The sequence below is a fragment of the Eurosta solidaginis genome, chromosome 4 (assembly GCF_040869045.1).
Source record: "Eurosta solidaginis isolate ZX-2024a chromosome 4, ASM4086904v1, whole genome shotgun sequence".
Lineage (NCBI taxonomy): Eukaryota > Metazoa > Arthropoda > Insecta > Diptera > Tephritidae > Eurosta > Eurosta solidaginis.
This window is the reverse complement of record NC_090322.1, coordinates 107,063,299-107,083,546: the sequence shown is the minus strand read 5'-3', so window position 1 is coordinate 107,083,546 and position 20,248 is coordinate 107,063,299. Positions and strand designations below refer to the sequence as shown.

The 20,248-nt window shown below is 41.6% G+C and overlaps 1 protein-coding gene across 2 annotated transcripts in view; it reads right to left on the bottom strand.

The window, feature by feature from the left end:
- The window catches only part of Tis11 (Tis11 zinc finger protein), a 292,416-nt gene extending 272,784 nt beyond the window's left edge, over positions 1-19,632 (bottom strand). Inside the window, exon 1 of one of the 2 annotated variants that reach the window (XM_067782402.1) lies at positions 18,650-19,632. In XM_067782402.1, the coding sequence (XP_067638503.1) occupies positions 18,650-18,730 (81 nt within the window). In that variant the 5' untranslated portion in view covers positions 18,731-19,632. The remainder of the gene's footprint in view (positions 1-18,649) is intronic. The other variant, XM_067782405.1, reaches the window with a different exon arrangement.
- Between the last annotated feature and the right edge of the window lie 616 nt (positions 19,633-20,248).

The window sequence follows — 20,248 nt, the reverse complement described above, 5'->3', positions numbered from 1 at the left end:
TATCAACTGTTTCAAAGGCGCGTTTCAAGTCTAAGAAGACAGACACCACAACTTTTTTATCTGATATATCTTCTTTCCATTCTGCAATAACCATGTTAAGTGCTGTTTCACAAGAATGGCTCTTCCTGAATCCAGACTGTTCTGGTATAATAACTTTGTGCTTTTCTAGGTATGCCACCAATTGATTATTCACCACCATTTCCATAATTTTCTCATATTGATTGGCCGTAACTCCTCCGGTTTCACTGTATGTTTTACTTTTTCCACAGGTTGTTGAAACTTTCCAGCAGTTTGGAACAATGCCATTATTTAGGGACTCATTTATTATGTCTTTGTAAAAGTTACCAATGTACATCATGGAATCCTTGACGCTTCCCAAGGCAGTCGGTTCTATGTACCGGAGCGACTCGGGATTTTTCCCGACCAAGGACTGTCATTTCAGTGTGACCCCATCTAATTTGTTTCGTCCCTCCCACAAATTGTCATCCTCCCAGCAGCTCCTTGCAGCAGGACTGCTCCATATTCTCTTACTCCGGGAAGGCATCGAATCCAATCCGGGTCCGTCTCCTGACCCCGGTCCTGAGAAATGGTTTTGCTGCATCTGTCGGAAAAGAATCTTTTTAGGACGGTCATACTCTGTTCAGTGTGTCTCGTGCAAGAGATGGTTGCATCGGACAGGTTGTTCTGGGCTTGATCCCAAAACCCGACATCCACGTAACTTTTATAAATCTTGTGTGGCTCCTTGCTGTTCACGCCCAAGGGCGTCCGTAGTCTACGTCTAAGAGCCCCCCCCCCCCCCCACTACCTTCCAGCAGCCCCGCTGCTCAGCAAGCCACAACAAGTACCCGCTGCTGCTCGCGCCCCACGGCGCCAACAACTCAAACAGCTGCTACCACTCATAACTACAATCTTCGTAGTAGAGTCGGAAGCAATGCTGAGCAACAGCCCCTGCCCCCGTCTTCCCCCCCCCCCCCTCTTTTCCGGCAGCAATCGTGTAGGTCAGGGAAACAGACTCTTAGTCCCTACCTCCGTTTGCACCGTTTGCCAGCACAGAATATATATCGCTTCCCAAGGCAGTCGGTTCTATGTACCGGAGCGACTCGGGATTTTTCCCGACCAAGGACTGTCATTTCAGTGTGACCCCATTTAATTTGTTTCGTCCCTCCCACAAATTATCATCCTCCCAGCAGCTCCTTGCAGCAGGACTGCTACATATTCTCTTACTCCGGGAAGGTATCGAACCCAATCCGGGTCCGTCTCCTGACCCCGGTCCTGAGAAATGGTTTTGCTGCATTTGCCAGAAAAGAATCTTTTTAGGACGGTCATACTCTGTTCAGTGTGTCTCGTGCAAGGGATGGTTGCATCGGACAGGTTGTTCTGGGCTTGATCCCAAAACCCGACGTCCACGTAACTTTTATAAATCTTTTGTGGCTCCTTGCTGCTCACGCCCAAGGGCGTCCCGTAGTCTACGCCTAAGCGTATCCCCACTACCTTCCAGCAGCTTCGCTGCTCAGCAAGCCTCAACAAGTACCCGCTGCTGCTCGCGCCCCACGGCGCCAACAACTCAAACAGCTGATACCTCTCATAACTACTAACTTCGTAGTAGAGCTGGTAGCAATGCTGAGCATCAGCCCCTGCCCCCGTCTTCTCCCCCCCTCTTTTCTGGCAGCAATCGTGCAGGTCAGGGAAACAGACTCTTAGTCCCTGCCTCCGTTTGCACCGTCTGCCAGCACAGAATATATAGGTTTGCGACATCCGCTCAATGCAGCTCCTGCCTTGGGTGGTGCCACTTTCCTAGATGTTCTGGTCTCCGCGACGGCAACCCCTCGACGGGTTTCATCGCGCCATGTTGCCAGGTCGCAAACCCAAATCATCCGGGTACCCCAATGCTTGCCCAAGGGCGCCCAGTCCCAAGGCCACAACAGCAATTGCGTCCTGCCCTTCCACAACCTAGGCGTAGTCACCCCTCACTTACCCCTAGAGTGGCGGCGTCACCCCTCATGCACTTCAGAATTCTGCAGTTCAACTGTAATGGACTAACTGGGAAGATTACGGAGATAGTCGATTTCATGAAGCGGCACAACATCCGCATTGCTGCGATTCAAGAGACTAAACTCACAGCAAGATCTGCATTGCAGACCTGCTCTGGTTATAATGTCCACAGGAAAGACCGCGAGAGCGGAAATGGAGGCGGCCTCGCGTTTATTATACACCACTCTGTGCAATATCATATATTTGATCCTGGCATCGACCGCAGTGACAATGTCTTAGAACGTCAAGGCCTATCTATCTGTCCGGTCAGGCGATGCAAATCTAGAAATCATCAACATCTACATCCCTCCTGTCACCTGTTGCCCCAGTGGATACCGCCCTAATATCGAGGCCTTACTCACTGGCAACAATCGCATTATCTTAGGCGATTTCAATGCCCATCACGACCTATGGCATTCAAACTTGCGGGCGGACAGTAGGGGTGAGATGTTGGCCGATCAAATAGACGAAACGACGTTCTGCACAATAAACGGAGACGCCCCCACACGTATGGTAGGAAGCTGTCATAGCTCGCCAGATATCTCAATCGTGAGCGCAGAACTCGTAAACTGGGAAAGAGGGTTTCAAATATTTAGCGCATGTCTTCAACCTGTCTCTTTCCACCTTTGTCATACCCGAGAAATGGAAAATGGCCAAGGTGGTCCCGCTACTAAAGCCTGGGAAACCAGCTAACGTAGGTGAGTCATATCGTCCGATATCTCTCCTATCGCCAGTGGCAAAGACGCTTGAAGCCATTTTGCTCCCTTATTTCCAAGCACATTTGCAGCTAGCCCCTCATCAGCATGGCTTCAGAAAACTCCATAGCACTACCTCCGCGCTAAATGTCATTAGCACCCAGATAAATTGCGGTTTGAATCAATATCCCCACCATAGAACAGTACTCGTAGCGTTAGACACATCAAAAGCTTTTGATACGGTCGTTACTGCAAGACCTGGAAGGGTCTACCCTTCCCCCATGTCTTAAAAGGTGGACCGCAAATTATCTGGGTGGTCGGCAGGCATCGGTGCAATTCGGAAGCGAAACATCAAAACAAAGGAGAATTAAACAAGGGGTGCCACAGGGTGGTGTCCTATCCCCGCTTTTGTTTAATTTCTACATATCTAAGCTACCTTCACCACCGGAAGGAGTCACAATCGTTTCCTACGCCGCAATACATAAACGGCTATCTCCCTGATCTCTCCAGTTTTTTCGCCTCGCGAAACCTGGCATTGTCACCGACTAAATCTTCTGCGACCTTATTTACAACATGGACGCCCCAAATGTCGACCATATTGAACATCCACGTCGATGGCACTACGCTACCGACTGTCCTACACCCCAAAAACTTGGGTGTGACGTTTGATCAGGATATACATTTTGGTGCGCACGCAACCGCAATTGTTCTAAGAATTCAGAGCCGTAATAAAATCCTCAAATCCCTTGCTGGCAGTACCAGGGGAAAAGATAAAGAAACGCTCTTGACCACATACAAAGCAATTAGCCAGCCGATTACGTGCTACGCGTCACCCATATGGTCGCCAAGCCTAAAAACCACCCACTGGAAGAAACTACAGGCCTGCCAAAATACTGCTCTCAGAATCGCCACGGGCTGTCTTCTTATGTCCCCAGAACACCATCTGCATAATGAGGCGAGAATACTCCCCATCACGGAGAGAAATGAGATGCTGACCAAACAGTTTCTGTTGAATACCCAGAAACCTGGGCATCCCAACAGACATCTGATTGACGAACCAGCACCGCCTAGGGGCCTAAGGAGTAATCTCCGTAAGCATTTTGAGGAAATACGGCACCTGAGAACCCAGCCGTATGAAGCGGAAAAACACAAGCAGGTCCTTGGTGAACTCCATAGACAGGCGTCGGACCTTTATGTGGGGAATTGCCCGGTGAATCCAGTACTTGAAGAAAAATATCCAGAACTCGCAGAAGAGGAACGCATACTCCCCAGGGAAACGCGTGTCACTCTTGCTGAACTTCGTTCTGGATACTGTAACAGGTTAAACTCTTACCTATCCAGAATCAACCCCGACATACAAAATGTATGCCCTGCTTGCAATGTGTCCCCACATGACACCAACCATCTCTTTAATTGTAATGTGGAACCAACGCCTCTAACACCCCTTTCCTTATGGTACACCCCTGTTGAAACGGCAAGTTTCCTTGGACTCCCGTTAGAGGATATTGATGAAAATTTGTGATCGGTCGCGGCTATTAGGTGGGGCGAGCATTGCTCCAACAACAACAACAACACAGAATATATATGTTTGCGACATCCGCCCAATGCAGCTCCTGCCTTGGGTGGTGCCACTTCCCTAGATGTTCTGGTCTCCGCGACGGCAACCCCCCGACGGGTTTCATCGCGCCATGTTTCCAGGTCGCAAACCCAAATCATCCGGGTACCCCAATGCTTGCCCAAGGACGCCCAGTCCTAGGGCCACAACAGCAATTGCGTCCTGGCCTTCCCCAACCCAGGCGTAGTCACCCGTCACTTACCCCCAGAGTGGCGACGTCTCCCCTTATGCACTTCAGAATTCTGCAGTTAAACTGTAATGGACTAACTGGGAAGATTACGGAGATAGTCGATTTCATGAAGCGGCACACCATCCGCATTGCTGCGATTCAAGAGACTAAACTCACAGCAAGATCTGCATTGCAGACCTGCTCTGGGTATAACGTCCACAGGAAAGACCGCGAGAGCGGAAATGGAGGCGGTCTCGCGTTTATCATACACCACTCTGTGCAATATTGTATATTTGATCCTGGCATCGACTGCAGGGACAATGTCTTAGAACGTCAAGGCCTATCTGTCCGGTCAGGCGATGCAAACCTAGAAATCATCAACATCTACATCCCTCCTGCCACCTGTTGCTCCAGTGGATACCGCCCGAATATCAGGGCCTTACTCACTGGCAACAATCGCATTATCTTAGGCGATTTCAATGCCCATCATGATCTATGGCATTCAAACTTGCTGGCGGACAGTAGGGGTGAGATGTTGGCGGATCAAATAGAAGAAACGACGTTCTGCACAATAAACGGAGACGCCCCCACACGTATGTCACAGCTCGCCAGATATCTCAATCGTGAGCGCAGAACTCGTAAACTGCGTCAACTGACAGCCGATGGTAACATTGGCATCCGACCACCTGCCCATACTTATTTCGCTTGAGCGTAACGCCGACTTCATCGTCACTGAAAAACGCACTTTCATAAACTTAAAAAAAGGAAAGTGGGAAGAATATAAATCTGCAACAGACAGCAGCTTTGCTGCCCTCCCTATCCCGACTGATGCCCGCCAAGGGGAGCGTGCCTTCCGTAAGGTCATTAAATCCGCCTCGGCACATTTCATTCCCGCCGGGAGAATTCCCGAAATCCGGCCCCACTTCCCGGCGGAGGCCGCAAACTTAGCGAGAGAACGTGACCTTATAAGACAGCTTGACCCAGGCGACCCCCAAATAAGGGATATAAACCAACGCATCAGATTGCTTGGAGCACCTAAGAGGTTGTAACCTCTCTACCGGTGTGGGTAAACTTTGGTCCACCGTAAAGTCCCTATCGAATCCGACTAAGCACAAGGGGTTGTGTAGCGCAATATATAGCTTCTCCAACCCAATTGTCAACCTCACCTTCGAGCGGCGAATCCCGTTTCACTAACAGACGAGGCTCTGGCGACCCCAAGCTCCTCATGGAACTTGGGGGTGGGGAGGGAGGGATGGCCTGAAGGTTTAATGTGGCCATATAAATCGTTCCCGAGATGGTCGGACCAGCACCTTAATGGTGCTGTGTTACCGGAGCGTATCGGATCTGTATCCGACAAAGGACCATCACATCGATAACACTCCCCAAAGCCTTCGGGGAGTAACCTAATCGCTACAACAAGAACAACAAAGTTTCCATCGCCTTTGGCGACAAAGTGCTGTCGGACGCGAAAAAATGCGCGAGCGCTTTCTGCCGACAATATGTAATGCATCCTACGGTGGACAAAGATAGACGGAGAGCCAATAGACGCGCACATAAACACAAATTCAGCGCGTCACCAATCACCATCACCGCTAAAGAGGTTGAGGACGCCATTGGTCTTGCTAAACCATCCAAAGCAGTGGGCCCAGACGGCATAGCCATGTCGATGCTTAAGAACCTAGGGAAAGAGGGGTTCAAATATTTAGCGCATGTCTTCAATCTGTCTCTTTCCACCTTTGTCATACCTGAGAAATGGAAAATGGCCAAGGTGGTCCCGCTACTAAAGCCTGGGAAACCAGCTAACATAGGTGAGTCGTATCGTCCGATATATCTCCTATCGCCAGTGGCAAAGACGCTTGAAGCCATTTTTCTCCCTTATTTCCAAGCAAATTTGCAGCTAGCCCCTCATCAGCATGGCTTCAGAAAACTCCATAGCACTACCACCGCGCTAACTGCCATTAGCACCCAGATAAATTGCGGTTTAAATCAATACCCCCACCATAGAACAGTACTCGTAGCGCTAGACCTATCAAAAGCTTTTGATACGGTCAACCATGGCTCGTTACTGCAGGACCTGGAAGGGTCTACCCTTCCCCCATGTCTTAAAAGGTGGACCGCAAATTATTTGGGTGGTCGGCAGGCATCGGTGCAATTTAGAAACGAAACATCAAAACCAAGGAGAATTAAACAGGGGGTGCCACAGGGTGGTGTCCTATCCCCACTTTTGTTTAATTTCTACATATCTAAGCTACCTTCACCACCGGAAGGAGTCACAATCGTTTCCTACGCCGATGACTGCACAATAATGGCCACAGGCCCAGGCCCAAAGATCGATGCGCTATGCAATAAAATAAACGGCTACCTCCCTGATCTCTCTAGTTTTTTCGCCTCGAGAAACCTGGCATTATCCCCGACTAAATCTTCCGCGACCTTATTTACAACATGGACGCCCCAAATGTCGACCATTTTGAACATACACGTCGATGGCACTACGCTACCGACTGTCCGACACCCCAAAATCTTGGGTGTGACGTTTGATCAGGATCTACATTTTGATGAGCACGCAGCCGCAATTGTTCCGAGAATTCAGAGCCGTAACAAAATCCTCAAATCCCTCGCTGGCAGTACTTGGGGAAAAGATAAAGAAACGCTCATGACTATATACAAAGCAAACAGCCAGCCGATTACGTGCTACGCGTCACCCATATGGTCGCCAAGCCTAAAAATCACCCACTGGAAGAAACTACAGGCCTGCCAAAATACTGCTCTCAGAATCGCCACGGGCTGTCTTCTTATGTCCCAGAACACCATCTGCATAATGAGGCGAGAATACTCCCCATCAGGGAGAGAAATGAGATGCTGACCAAACAGTTCCTGTTGAATACCCAGAAACCTGGGCATCCCAACAGACATCTGATTGATGAACCAGCACCGCCTAGGGGCTTAAGGAGTCATCTCCGTAAGCATTTTGAGGAAATACGGCACCTGAGAACCCAGCCGTATGAAGTGAAAAAACACAAGCAGGTCCTTGGTGAACTCCATAAACAGGCGTCGGACCTTTATGCCGGGATTTGCCCGGTGAATCCAGGGGGCCTACTCTGTATTGCGATGCGAAAGAAAAAATACGCGAAATCGCAAAATCGGTACTCTGTATCTTGACATTCGCATGTATAATTTGACTTTCGCATTCACATTTTGCCCATTCGCAATTTGTCTCCCTTTTCGCATTGCCGGCACTCTGTAAAGCGAAAGCGAATCTCAAACAGCATTCATTTTCGCATTTTTCTTGCTACAAGTAATAGGCATTCGCATTGTTCAAATATGTAAGTATTAATTGATGATTTTATAAATTGATATCTTTATATTCATTTAAAAATATATAGGACAACTCAAAAAACAAAACAAACACAAAAGCAACAATTTGTAATCCTAGTGGACTTAAAATACATAAATAAATAACAACTAAATCGAAACCACTTTTTTATAAAGCATTTCTATTGGAAATCGTGTCATTTTTTATTTGTTCTCTGATACAACTAGCAATATTTCCCATTCTATGATTTTCCACGTTTTCTGTATTTATCACGTTCACTTCTTCCAGTTCATTTTCTGAACTGGGAGGATTTCTTCATTTAAATCAATCCTTTCCTCATTTATATCGTTCCATAATGCTACAGAATCCTTTTTTTAATTTGTTCAACAAAAATTAATCGTTTGCCGAAATTGTAATCGCCTTGTTTCTTTTGTTCTCTTTCTTTGAGTTTGGTCAGTGATGCATACTCTAGCAAAAAATAAAAAAGCGACATTGTTAGCGATGCGATAGCGCTACAGAGTTCCAATTACCTTTCGCATTGAAATATATTTTCGCATCGCACTGCCTTTCGCATCACAATACAGAGTAGGCCCCCTGTACTTAACGAAAATTATCCAACACTTGCGGAAGAGGAACGCATACTCCCCAGGGAAACGCGTGTCACTCTTGCTCAACTTTGTTGTGGATACTGTAACAGGTTAAACTCTTACCTATCCAGAATCAACCCCGACATACAAAATGTATGCCCCGCTTGCAATGTGTCCCCACATGACACCAACCATCTCTTCAATTGTAATGTGGAACCAACGCCTCTAACACCCCTTTCCTTATGGTCCACCCCTGTTGAAACGGCAAGTTTCCTTGGACTCCCGTTAGAGGATATTGATGACAATTTGTGATCGATCGCGGCTATTAGGTGGGGCGAGCATTGCTACAACAACAACAACAATATGGAATACTTGAAGACACCCTCAGATAAAAGCTTTTCTCAGCCATATTTATTTTTAAAAGCTTTTGTGATATTCATTATATCATCTAACTCAATGTCAGTGAAAAGAAATGGTTCTATTGTGATCGAGCGATCAACGTTTAGTTCGAATGCAGTAGCCATTTCTTCGATACTACCACTAATTTCGACTATGCTCTGTACAAAAAAATTGTTTAGGGCATTAGCTATATGATACTCATTATAGAGGCATTCGCCATGTATTACTATCTTAGTGATATGTTTTTTGTTATCTGTAAGCTCTGCGAGGTCTTTCAGACACTTCCACATCCGCTTCATGTTTCCGTTATTGCTGTGAACTCTGCCTTCCATATACATGTTCTTCTTATACATAATAGTACTTTTGTATATTTTCTTTAATACATTGTATTCATCCCAGTATCCTGTTTCTGTGGCAATATTATATAGCTCAAGTTTTCTTTTATGGAGAGCTGTAAGCTCACGGTCATACCACTTATTTCTCAGTTGTATTTTTGTTCTCTTCACATATGTCAGTGCTTGCATTACTTCAGTAAGAATATTGTTCAGGGCTGTAGTTTTATTTTCTACTCCCGCATTACTCATAAAGCTAAAATCGCATGTTCTTAGCTTATTCAAAAGGTTTTCGGAACTATAGCATTCCCATGAGGTAAAAGTAGAGTAGCTTCTCATTTTGCAAAACTTTGTTGTTGGCACTTTGAAGTTAATTGTTTCATGATCCGAAATTCTATATTCAACTATATTTTCCGACCTAACTTGATCATTATTACTAAAGAGCAAGTCAATGTTGGTAGACGAGTTCTCTGTTGTTCTCGTATTGAAATTAATTCTTTGAATCATTGCCCTTTGTGCGAATAAACTTAATAGGTGTTTCGAGTATGTTGACGATACATTCATATTGATGTTAAAATCTCCAATTGTGATATTATTGTCTGATTCCTTGAAGTTTTCAGTCAGGATTTCATCTAAAAACGTAATAAAGTCGGCGTCACTGCTACTCGGTGAGTGATAAAGTACACCAATTTGCCATTTTAACGCACATTTTTTGATTTTTATAATAATGCACCATATATTCATGTTAATGGCTATATTGCAGACTATACTAAACTCTAAATTTTTATGAACATACATGAAAATACCACCCGTATGTCTACTATGGGAATCGCAACGAATACATTTGTATGTCGGAATGTTTAATTCGGTATCCATTATAAGATCAGTTGTGCATGTTTCTGCGCATAGTACAATGTTTGGTTTTTTTATTTCGAAAAGCCTCTCCAGTTCACTTTTGTTTGCTGTTATACTGCAAATATTGAGATATATACATTCTAAGCTATGGGGTGCATTACTTCGATTTTTGTACTTTTTATGCTTTGGTTGCTAATAAACAATCTTTTTTTTCCTTGCGGATAATTTTTGCTGATATACAGGAAATGCTCTATCCATAGTATCATAGTTATCATCAAGCCCAAGGTCAGTTTCTTATTTGCCCTCATACAGTTGATACATTTCCTGACTGGTTCCTTATCGCATTGCGTATGTTTGTGTTCCCCCAGACATTTTTTGCACACTTCTATTTCTTTACAGTCCTTGGCTTTATGATGAAAGCCTTTGCATTTAAAACAACAAAGTACTTGGACTGCATCATACACTCTGCACCGTTCCCAGCCTACATTTATCCTTTCTCCAGCTAGTATATTCGTTAAAGCTTCTACGTCCACTTCCAGTACTGCGTTGTAATACACATTCGAGCCCTTTTTCTTTTCATACTGTAATTTTAAATCCGTTTCAGAAAGACACGCATTTTGTCGTTTAATTCTCTGCGCCAGTTCTTCACTATCATATTTAGAATTTATACCCGATACAACAACTGTCGGTTTCACTTTCTTAGGGATCTTGACCTCATAGGTATTTCCAAGATTAGTCTCGATGGCATTTTTAATTTTATCTCGTTCTTGATCATTTTTACCTTCAACTATCACTACCCCGCTTTGCCTAGTTACTATATTCGTTATTTGCAGCTCTTTAGGGTCTACATTTGATTTAAGGTCATTTTTTGTCCTTTGCGCATCTTGTTTTTTGCTCGGTTTCACTATTAGTGGATGATTTTTTTTTATCTCTGGCAACGCTTCTTTTTTTTGTTTACTACTTTTTGTTATATTCGCATATGATATTTTTGCTCCAACATTATTGACATTCTGCTTCAGTTCATTGCACGTTTTTTTGTTTTCGCTGCTTATTGCTTCAATCATTTTCTTATTGTCATCTTTGTTAGTTTTTAATTCGACACATATCTGTTCACTGCTTCGTTTAAAGCCTGCTATTGCCCGTATTTTATTAACTTCTTTTACACTTTTTTTTCACGATTCTTGCGCTTTTTGCATAGCTCTAATTCTTTCACTGAAAGCTGTTTCCACCGCTTGTAGAAGATGCTTTATTTTTTTCTCGTTCTTTCTAAGTGCATTGTCAAATTCACTTCTATATTGTAGTTGTTGTTCATTTTGCTTAACTACCATTTGCATGTCTTTTAATATGTCATCTACATGATGTACATACTGTATACAGTCAGTACACATAAATCTTAGCATTTCACATTTTTGCAGTTTATTAATGTTGTATTGGTCCAACCCAGAAGATTTGGTCAGGTGGTAATATTTACCACACACCCCTTCACATCGTATATTGACCCTTCTCCCCGTATCGAACTTTTACACTTGTCGCACTTTTTTTCCATTTTGGTTTAAGTAACTTGCATACATATATGTGCATACATATTTACATATGCATGTAGCCACTAATGCAGGTGCAAATGTATGCGTATGTCTTATTTATATTAAAAATTTATTAATTTAGACTTTATTTTATTTAGTGTCACAAATAACTTCCAAATTAGTTTCCTGAGCCTCTATCTCTTACATTAGATTATGTTATCTAATATTTTTATGAGGTTTCACTATTTTTCAATATAAAATTCAAGGAGCAAAATTAAACACGACCGTTCGTTTTCGCGCCACTGCAACTTAAGTATGCGGTGAGAATCATTTCAAAGGAGAGTTTAAACCCCTGGCACCTACTTACTAAACGATTTTGAGTAATTGATTTCGCTTATTATTTACGCCAATCGGAATATAGAATTTTTTAAAAAAATTAGCATTTTTTCGGGTACCTTGCTTTTTTACCAACTTGGGATAATTTGAAAACATGTTCGACTTGGGTCATTTTATTTGAATTTATTGTTCCTTCTTAATTTTTTTTTTTTAATTATGCAAAGTGAGCAGCGGGTTAGAGGATCAGAATAAACACGCGGTAGGTATGCCTGTCGTAAGAGGCGACTAAAATACCAGATTGAAAGGGCTGTGTAGCGCAACCCTTCAGGTTGCCAGCGCAATATATAGCTTCTCCAAACCCAATTGTCAACCTCACCTATCCGCGGCGAATCCTGTTTCACTAACAGACGAGGCTCTGGCGACCCAAAGCTCCTCATGGAACTTGGGGGTGGGGAGGGAGGGAATGGCATGAAGGTTTAATGTGGCCGCATAAATCGTTCCCGAGATGGTCGGGCTAGCACCTTAATGGTGCTATGGTACCGGAGCGTACCGGATCTGTACCCGCCAAAGGACCATCACATCGATAACACTCCCCAAAGCCTTCGGGGAGCAACCTTATCGCTACAACAACAACATTTATTTTATTTATTTATTATTACGGTCTTGAGGACCTAGTTTAGGTTAAAATAAGAGATTAAACATAAATACTCATGTCACATTTAGTGACGTACAATATAAAAACAATTTTTCTTTGAACTTACTAATATTTTCACAGTCTTTCAAATCAACAACAACAACAACAGCATTTAAATTTTTTATATAATTTTTCTTTTAGTGTTTTGTTTTAATAACTTGGTGAACTGGGTGATGCAAAATCCGTGTTAAGCTGGCATTGAAAGCGCCCGTTTTTTTAAAATTACTTTTGAACGGGTAGAAAGAGTTACATTACGCAATTGGATTGTTATAACTGGCAGTGATGCGCATCCGTTACCACAGCGGGTTAGGGAATCAGAATATACCCGCGGTAGGTATGCCTGCCGTAAGAGGCGACTAAAATACCAGATTCAAGGGGATGTGTAGCGCAACCCTTCAGGTTGCCAGCGAATAGATAGCTTCTCCAAACCCAATTGTCAACCTCACCTATCCGCGGCGAATCCTGTTTCACTAACAGACGAGGCTCTGGCGACCCCAAGCTCTTCATGGAACTTGGGCGTAGGGAGAGAGGGAATGGCCTGAAGGTTTAATGTGGCCACATAAATCGTTCCCGCGATGGTCGGGCTAGCACCTTAATGGTGCTATGGTACAGGAGCGTACCGGATTTGTATCCGGCAAAGGACATCGATAACACTCCCGAAAGTATTCGGGGAGCAACCTTATCGCTACAACAACAACAACAACATGTGCATCCGTTGATACCCCTTTCGCCCATATCCGTCCAATTTTAGACATGAACAATATATTGCCTATACAGTCTTAAATGAGTAAAATATATAGTACCACGCCGGACGCCGCGCCGATATTTTTGACATTCGGCGGCGGCGTGCAAAAAACGACGAAAATCGGCGGCGACGGCGGCGTATATCTCTAGTTTGTATGTATATGCTAAGATTTGTGCACTAAGGAAATTTAATTCTTCAATATATTGTATATGCTAATTTGTATGCTGATCGTAAAGACAAATTAAATGAGTATCCATTTTTAATGGTTTTATAGGGCTGCCATAAGTTATTTTAGAGGGAACAGTTAGTTTTCACGAATTTTCTTATTAAAATTTTTACGTAGTTGTTTAAACTGTGCTAATAATTTATTTTATTTTATTTAAAATCAAAACAAGTGAGCTTTTTTATCAATATTATTGCAAAGGTAAGTACCATACAGTGAGATTTTCTGTATTATTTGGTATAATTTTTCGAAAGGACAAAGAAAAGAAAAGAAAGAAAGGGAAGCATAGGAGAGGAATGGCACGGAAATGAAAGAAGAGGGAAGGAAACGACAGAAAAGCATAGAAAGGAAATTACAGGGGAGGAAAGGAAGGGAGAAGACAGGACCGGACAGCGAACGAAAGGATAAGAAATGAAAGAAAAGGAAAGATAGGGAAACGATAGGAGAAAAGAGGACAAGAAAGGACGAGAAAAGAAAAGAAATAAAAAGAAAGGAAGAAAGAGAAAGAAAAGGACAGGAAAGTGAAGGCAAAGTAAGGGAAAGGAACCGAAAACAATTAAGATAATTTTTCCTTAACTTTCATCTATGCAGTTTAATGTTTTAATAATTTATTGCTACTATTTAAATAAGTTTTTAGCCGAGCTTTTCATAATAAGGAAATAAAAGGAGAGGAAATTACAGGGGAGGAAAGGAAGGGCGAAGGCAGGACCGGACAGCGAACGAAAGGACAGGAAATTAAAGAAAAGGAAACGAAAGAAAATGATAAGAGAAAAGAGGATAAGAAAGGGGATGAAATAAGGATAGGAAAGGAAATGAAATGAAAAGAAAGGAAGGAAGGGAAAGAACGAAATAAAAGGTAAGGAAGGCAGGGGAAAGGAAAAGAGAAAGTGAAAAGAAAGGAATGGAGAGAAAATGAAAACAATTAATTAGGATAATTTTTCCTTAACTTCATCTATGCAGTTTAATATTTTAATAATAATTTATTGTTACGATTTAAATAAGTTTTTGAGCCGAGCTTGTCATAGTAAACAAATAAAAGGGAGGAACTTGTAGGGGAAGAAAGGAAGGCAGAAGACAGGACCGGACAGCGAACGAAAGGACAGGAAATGAATGAAACTTAAAGGAAAGGAAAGAAAAGGATAGGAGAAAAGAAGACATAAAAGGAGGAGAAATTAAAGAATACGAAAGGAAATCAAAAGAAAGGAAGGGAAAGAAGCAAAGAAAAGAAATTTAAAGGAAAGGAAGGGAAAGGAAAGGTAAAAATGAAAGAGGAAGGGAAAAGAAAGGAAAGGATATGAATTATCTCTATATTTTAATTGAACCATTAATTCAAAAGCAACAACAACAATTACCATTTTTAAACATTGCAACCTGTGTGAAACAAGGTGTGTGTTGCTAGTAGACTCATAGAAATATATTACTGTTAAGTCATTATCTGAGATAAAATTTGCGGAGAAGAAATCTGCAAAGAGATTAGCAGCCTCAATAACAGAGTTGGCAATAATATTATTGTAGGATATTGATTTCGGTATGCTAGATACGCTCTTCATGGATTTCCAGTTCTTCGGATTGTTCTTGATGTTTACCTCCAAAATATCTAATGTTCTTAGTAGAGATATACACCGCCGCCGACGAATGTTAAAATAATCGGCGCGGCGGCGGTACTACATTTTCTACTCATTTAAGACCGTCTAGGTCATTTATTGTTCATGTAGAAAATTGGTCCGATATAGTCGAAATGGGCATCAACGGATGCGTATCACTGCCAGTTATAAGAATCCAATTGCGAAACTTAACTCTTTCTAATCGTTTAAAAGTTATTTCAAAAAACAGGCGCTTTCCATGCCGGCTGATAACGGATTTTGCATCACCAAATTCACCAAGTTATTAAAACAAAACACTAAGAGAAAAGTTATATAAAAAATGTAAATGCTCACTTTGCACAATTCTTTCAAAAAAAAAATAATACGGAACAATGAATTCAAATAAAATTACCCAAGTCGAGCATGTTTTCAAATTGTCGTTAAGTTGTTAAAAAAGCAAGTTTTCCGAAAAAGGAACTGATTTTCACAAAAAATTCTATATTCCGATTGGCTAAAATAATACGCGAAATCAGTGATGCAAAATCTTTTAGTAGGTTCCAGGAGCTTAAACGCTCCTTGAAATGATTTCCACCTCAAGCTTAAGTTGAAAATATATGTACGTATGAGAAGGGTATGAAAAATCACTTGGCCTTATACTCAAAAATCTGTTGTTTTTTTGCGAAACTTTATAATAGCGTCTGAAATGTTAATTTTGATTTTAACACTTCATCATTCAATACCCAAGTCTACCGGTTTGACATTTCCTAAAGTTGGCGGTCGTATCCCAACTAGTCACTTGGAGTGAATCAAATAGATTCTAGCCTATCAACCAAGTTTAAATATCACCTACACGTTACGGCTCCTGTTACATATACGAATACGTAGGTATGTATTGTAAAGAATTTTGGGAAATTCCGCTTATTTGAAACCTTCTGCTAACGTTCGAATCGCGGAACTGTCAAATAAATAACTGCAATATTCTGTTTTGCAAAATGGTCTTTATTAGCCTACTTTGGGTGTAGTACAATTATACTTCACTTCGCTACTAATAGCGTGTTTAATTCAAACTGATTACTGATTCCTCAGCTTGAGCTGCTTTATACTCTCGGTTTTCTCGTTCACCCATTTCTCCTAAGGTCTAGTCATTTCGCGAAAAGTACGAGAAAATTTGTATCTGTTGTTGTTGTTGTTGTTGTAGCGATAAGGTTGCTCCCCGAAGGCTTTGGGGAGTGTTATCGATGTGATGGTCCTTTGCCGGATACAAATCCGGTACGCTCCGGTACCATAGCACCATTAAGGTGCTAGCCCGACCATCTCGTGAACGATTTATGTGGCCAAATTAAACCTTCAGGCCATTCCCTCCCTCCCTACCCCCAAGTTCCATGACGAGCTTGGGGTCGCCAGAGCCTCGTCTGTTAGTGAAACAGGATTCGCCGCGGATAGGTGAGGTTGACAATTGGGTTTGGAGAAGCTATATATTGCGCTGGCAACCTAAAAGGTTGCGCTACACAGCCCTTTGAATCTGGTATTTTAGTCGCCTCTTACGACAGGCATACCTACCGCGGGTATATTCTGATCCCCTAACCCGCTGGGGTAAAAAAAAAAACTTATAAAATAAAAACTTATACTTTGAAAGCAAAGAATCGAACGCATACGCATATAAGCAAAATTTGTATCTCATGTATATTTGTAGTTGACGCTTTCCTGATAGCCATATGCGTGTGTATGTGTAACTACTTCGACTTCGTCTACTGATGACTTCGTCTGTGTGTGTGAGATATCTCTTCGTTGCCTACTTCATAAGTGTCGCTGCTTGCTGTGTTTTGTTGTTGCGATTATATACTAACAGCCTAGTGATGTCGACATTCGCCAGAAAACATTTACAAGATGAGGCTTTGTCCCTCTAAAAACTAAAGATACGCGGTTATTCATAATGAATTATTGTATCAAAAGGCCGGAAAACAACAGTTTGTGCTGGGCATATAACCCTACCATCTTTCAACTTAAAATCGGTCGACTTTCATTCTAAAATGAGGCTTTGGTTTAACGAAGGCTATTGAAATCAATGTTTTGAACGCAAACATCTGCAAATTTTGGTCTGCATTTAAAAAAATCTCCTTCGGTGAAACTACGCTTTGCACGAGACATTTGACCATTTTAAGTACTTGAATTTTTTCGGCAGACGCAGCAGTACCAGTCCCTTAGACCGGGGTTAGGTTCGAAGACTCCTGGCAGTGAGATAAGCCAACCCCTGCAAAATTATCAATAAAATACGATTCATAAGAGCTATCAATGTTAATCCTAGGACTAGCATTGTCTGACAGACCATTCACAAAAATTTTAATAAAAAGTTTTGTGTTCCTCAACATTTTTCGACCAACTGTCTTATGACTTTTATACAGTTCCATGAGGAGTTTCTGTTCCAGTATAGAACAATATCGTTTGCCACATTTTTTTGTGTTATATGTGCTCCAGGTTGCGTCTGTCAGACCACAGCGTAGAAACTGTGCCTACCTTTTAAATGTTGGTTATAAATGCAACTCTATCGCATTTCAAGAGTAGCTATATTTTTGAATTAAATAAACATTGTAACACATTTAGTTTCTTCAATTACTTGTTTTGCGTAGTGGCACGTACACCTTACCTTGTGGCCTATCAGACCACAATATAGCGCTAACGACAATTTTAGTCATCAGAAGTCTAAGGGTTAAATAGGGATTGTCTTCAAGTGAAATCCAGTTAACATATTTAAATTAAAATCCCCAAGTACGCATAGCTGCGTTTCTCCCATACTTCGCTTTAGAAAGGTATTATTTACATCAGCCTTATAAATACTTTGTGGAATGGACGGCGGAATGTATGAAGCACAAATGAGCAGTTGACACATTGAGCTAGTCTTTGTGTCATCTCTATCCTTACGGAAAACATGATAAAGCTTAGGATCAAAAAACTCAGCGTCAAAAAAATTGCTATTTAGCCTAGTCTCAATGAGGACATTTTTTGTATTGACTGTAATGAAGTATATAATACTAATCTACATAGTAATTTCTTATTATATTATCATGAATTCTTAGCTCATTTGAATATACTGAAAAAGTTCAGACTGCTAATACGGGAGGTGTCAAAAGACGCGTATTGACTTCGACAACAATAATCCGAAGGCGGAAAAGAAAAATTGTGTCTCTGCCTGGAGATATTTGCACTTGAAGATGGCAAATTTCATGTGGTTGTTGTGCACTGAAAAAAAATTTCTGTACAAAGAGATTTTACATGGATTTAATTTGATCCCGCCCCATTGGTGGTAGAAAGGTATTCTGCGGAAAAATAATATGAATCCCACCCCCGGTTTCGGAGGGACCCGGGGTAATTTTTCCGTTCTTCTTCGGTTAATATCTTTTGAATGAGCTAAATTTTTATTTTCCGCCTCCGGATTATTGTTGTCGAGGTCAATATGCGTCTTTTGACACCTGTCTTGATATTTTTGGACGCGTATTAGCAGTCGACCCCTGTTCTAGACTATTACCTAATATGAGTATCATAAATATTTACCGTTTTGAAAACATCGCCGCACTCGAAAAAAATATCTGAAGAGTTGTTTGCACTATTCTGCTGTACAATAGCTGCGGACATTATCGAGGAGTAGAATTGTGGACCTTCGACAGTAAAAGTATAACTTTTTATATAATATGAATCCCGCTTCGCCGGTGCTCCTCACTACGGTACAATGAATATCAAAATATATTCCAGTGAAGATTGGTTTTTACGATGTATTACTTGATTGTAATTTTTAACAATTTATTGTATTTTTCTATTGATCGCTTAACAAACACAAACTAAAAACAACACAGCATAAAAGTCGCAATAGCACAGAAATACGCGTAATATAACAGATGGACTCATGTGTGTGTGTGACCGCCGTTTCGTTTTTATATATACTCTGATATATAGGTCTATTTTATTATTCTTTTTTCTGAAGTAGGTACCTTGTTCTCTCGATACTGGATTGTAAATATGTATGGTGGTTGATGTTTTATTACTTATTTAAAATACATGTTGAATATTATCAGCCTGTTGCTGAAATGACTCTCGTTTTCCTGATGTGTTGTGTATATGGCGTTGGTAACGTTAATGGCGGTTCGAATGGATGCTATTGTTCAGAGAGCAGTTGTGCTGTGCGATTTTGACGTAGTACAAAGTACATGTACGAATTGATAGTTCTTTGCATTAAATTTCAAACAAATTCTAAATTTTTTAAACCCGGATTCTTTAGTATACCTTTGTGTACAAATGCACGAAGTAGTGAATAAACGTATTAAAAGCATATATTCCTCCCAATTTACTTGTTTAAAATACCCGCACAACTCAAGTTATAAATTAGAAAATAAGTTTCAGTAAACAACAGTTTCACCCGTCGAAAAGATACTAAGCAAAAACTTGAAAGCACATTTACTCAATAAGAAAAATAATTCAACGACTGTACAAAATTAACAAACCACACACTCCAGATTCGTTCAGAAGACTGATTATAATTTCATGCAAATTGAAACTTCCTGAAGATATGCAAACAAAATCGACTATCGATAACGAATTCATAGCCATTGGTCTTCAAAAGCGGATAAGCGTAATGCCCATCACGCTGCACTTCACTACAATATAAACTTTGCATATATATGCTTATGACACAACGCGGCCGCCATTCAGTAAGTTTTACAGCTCCAGCTCACGCTCAATTCTCACGGGAATGCTCTGGATAATTGAGAAACTTAAAGCGGGAGTCATTGGTGCCGTATGTCGTATCTCTTTAGTTGTATCCCTAACGTAATCAGCTGTTTTTCGTTATGACGGTAAAGCTGGAGACATTGGTGCTTTATCGATAACCGTATCGGTAACCTTTTAACAGCTGATTCGACCAACCTTATGAGAATCAATGCAATCGATTATTGGTGCCGCTAAGGCCGTAACCGTATCGTAGCCAACCAATTGGGTTTTGGTTTACCGTCGTAACGATAAACAGCTGATTACGTTAGGGATACGGATACAGCGATACAACATACGGCACCAATGACTCCGGCTTAAGAAGATGTCGTGATATTTTCGCACACGTGAAATGTGATATGCAGATGTTGCCGCTATTTTTCATTTAACTCA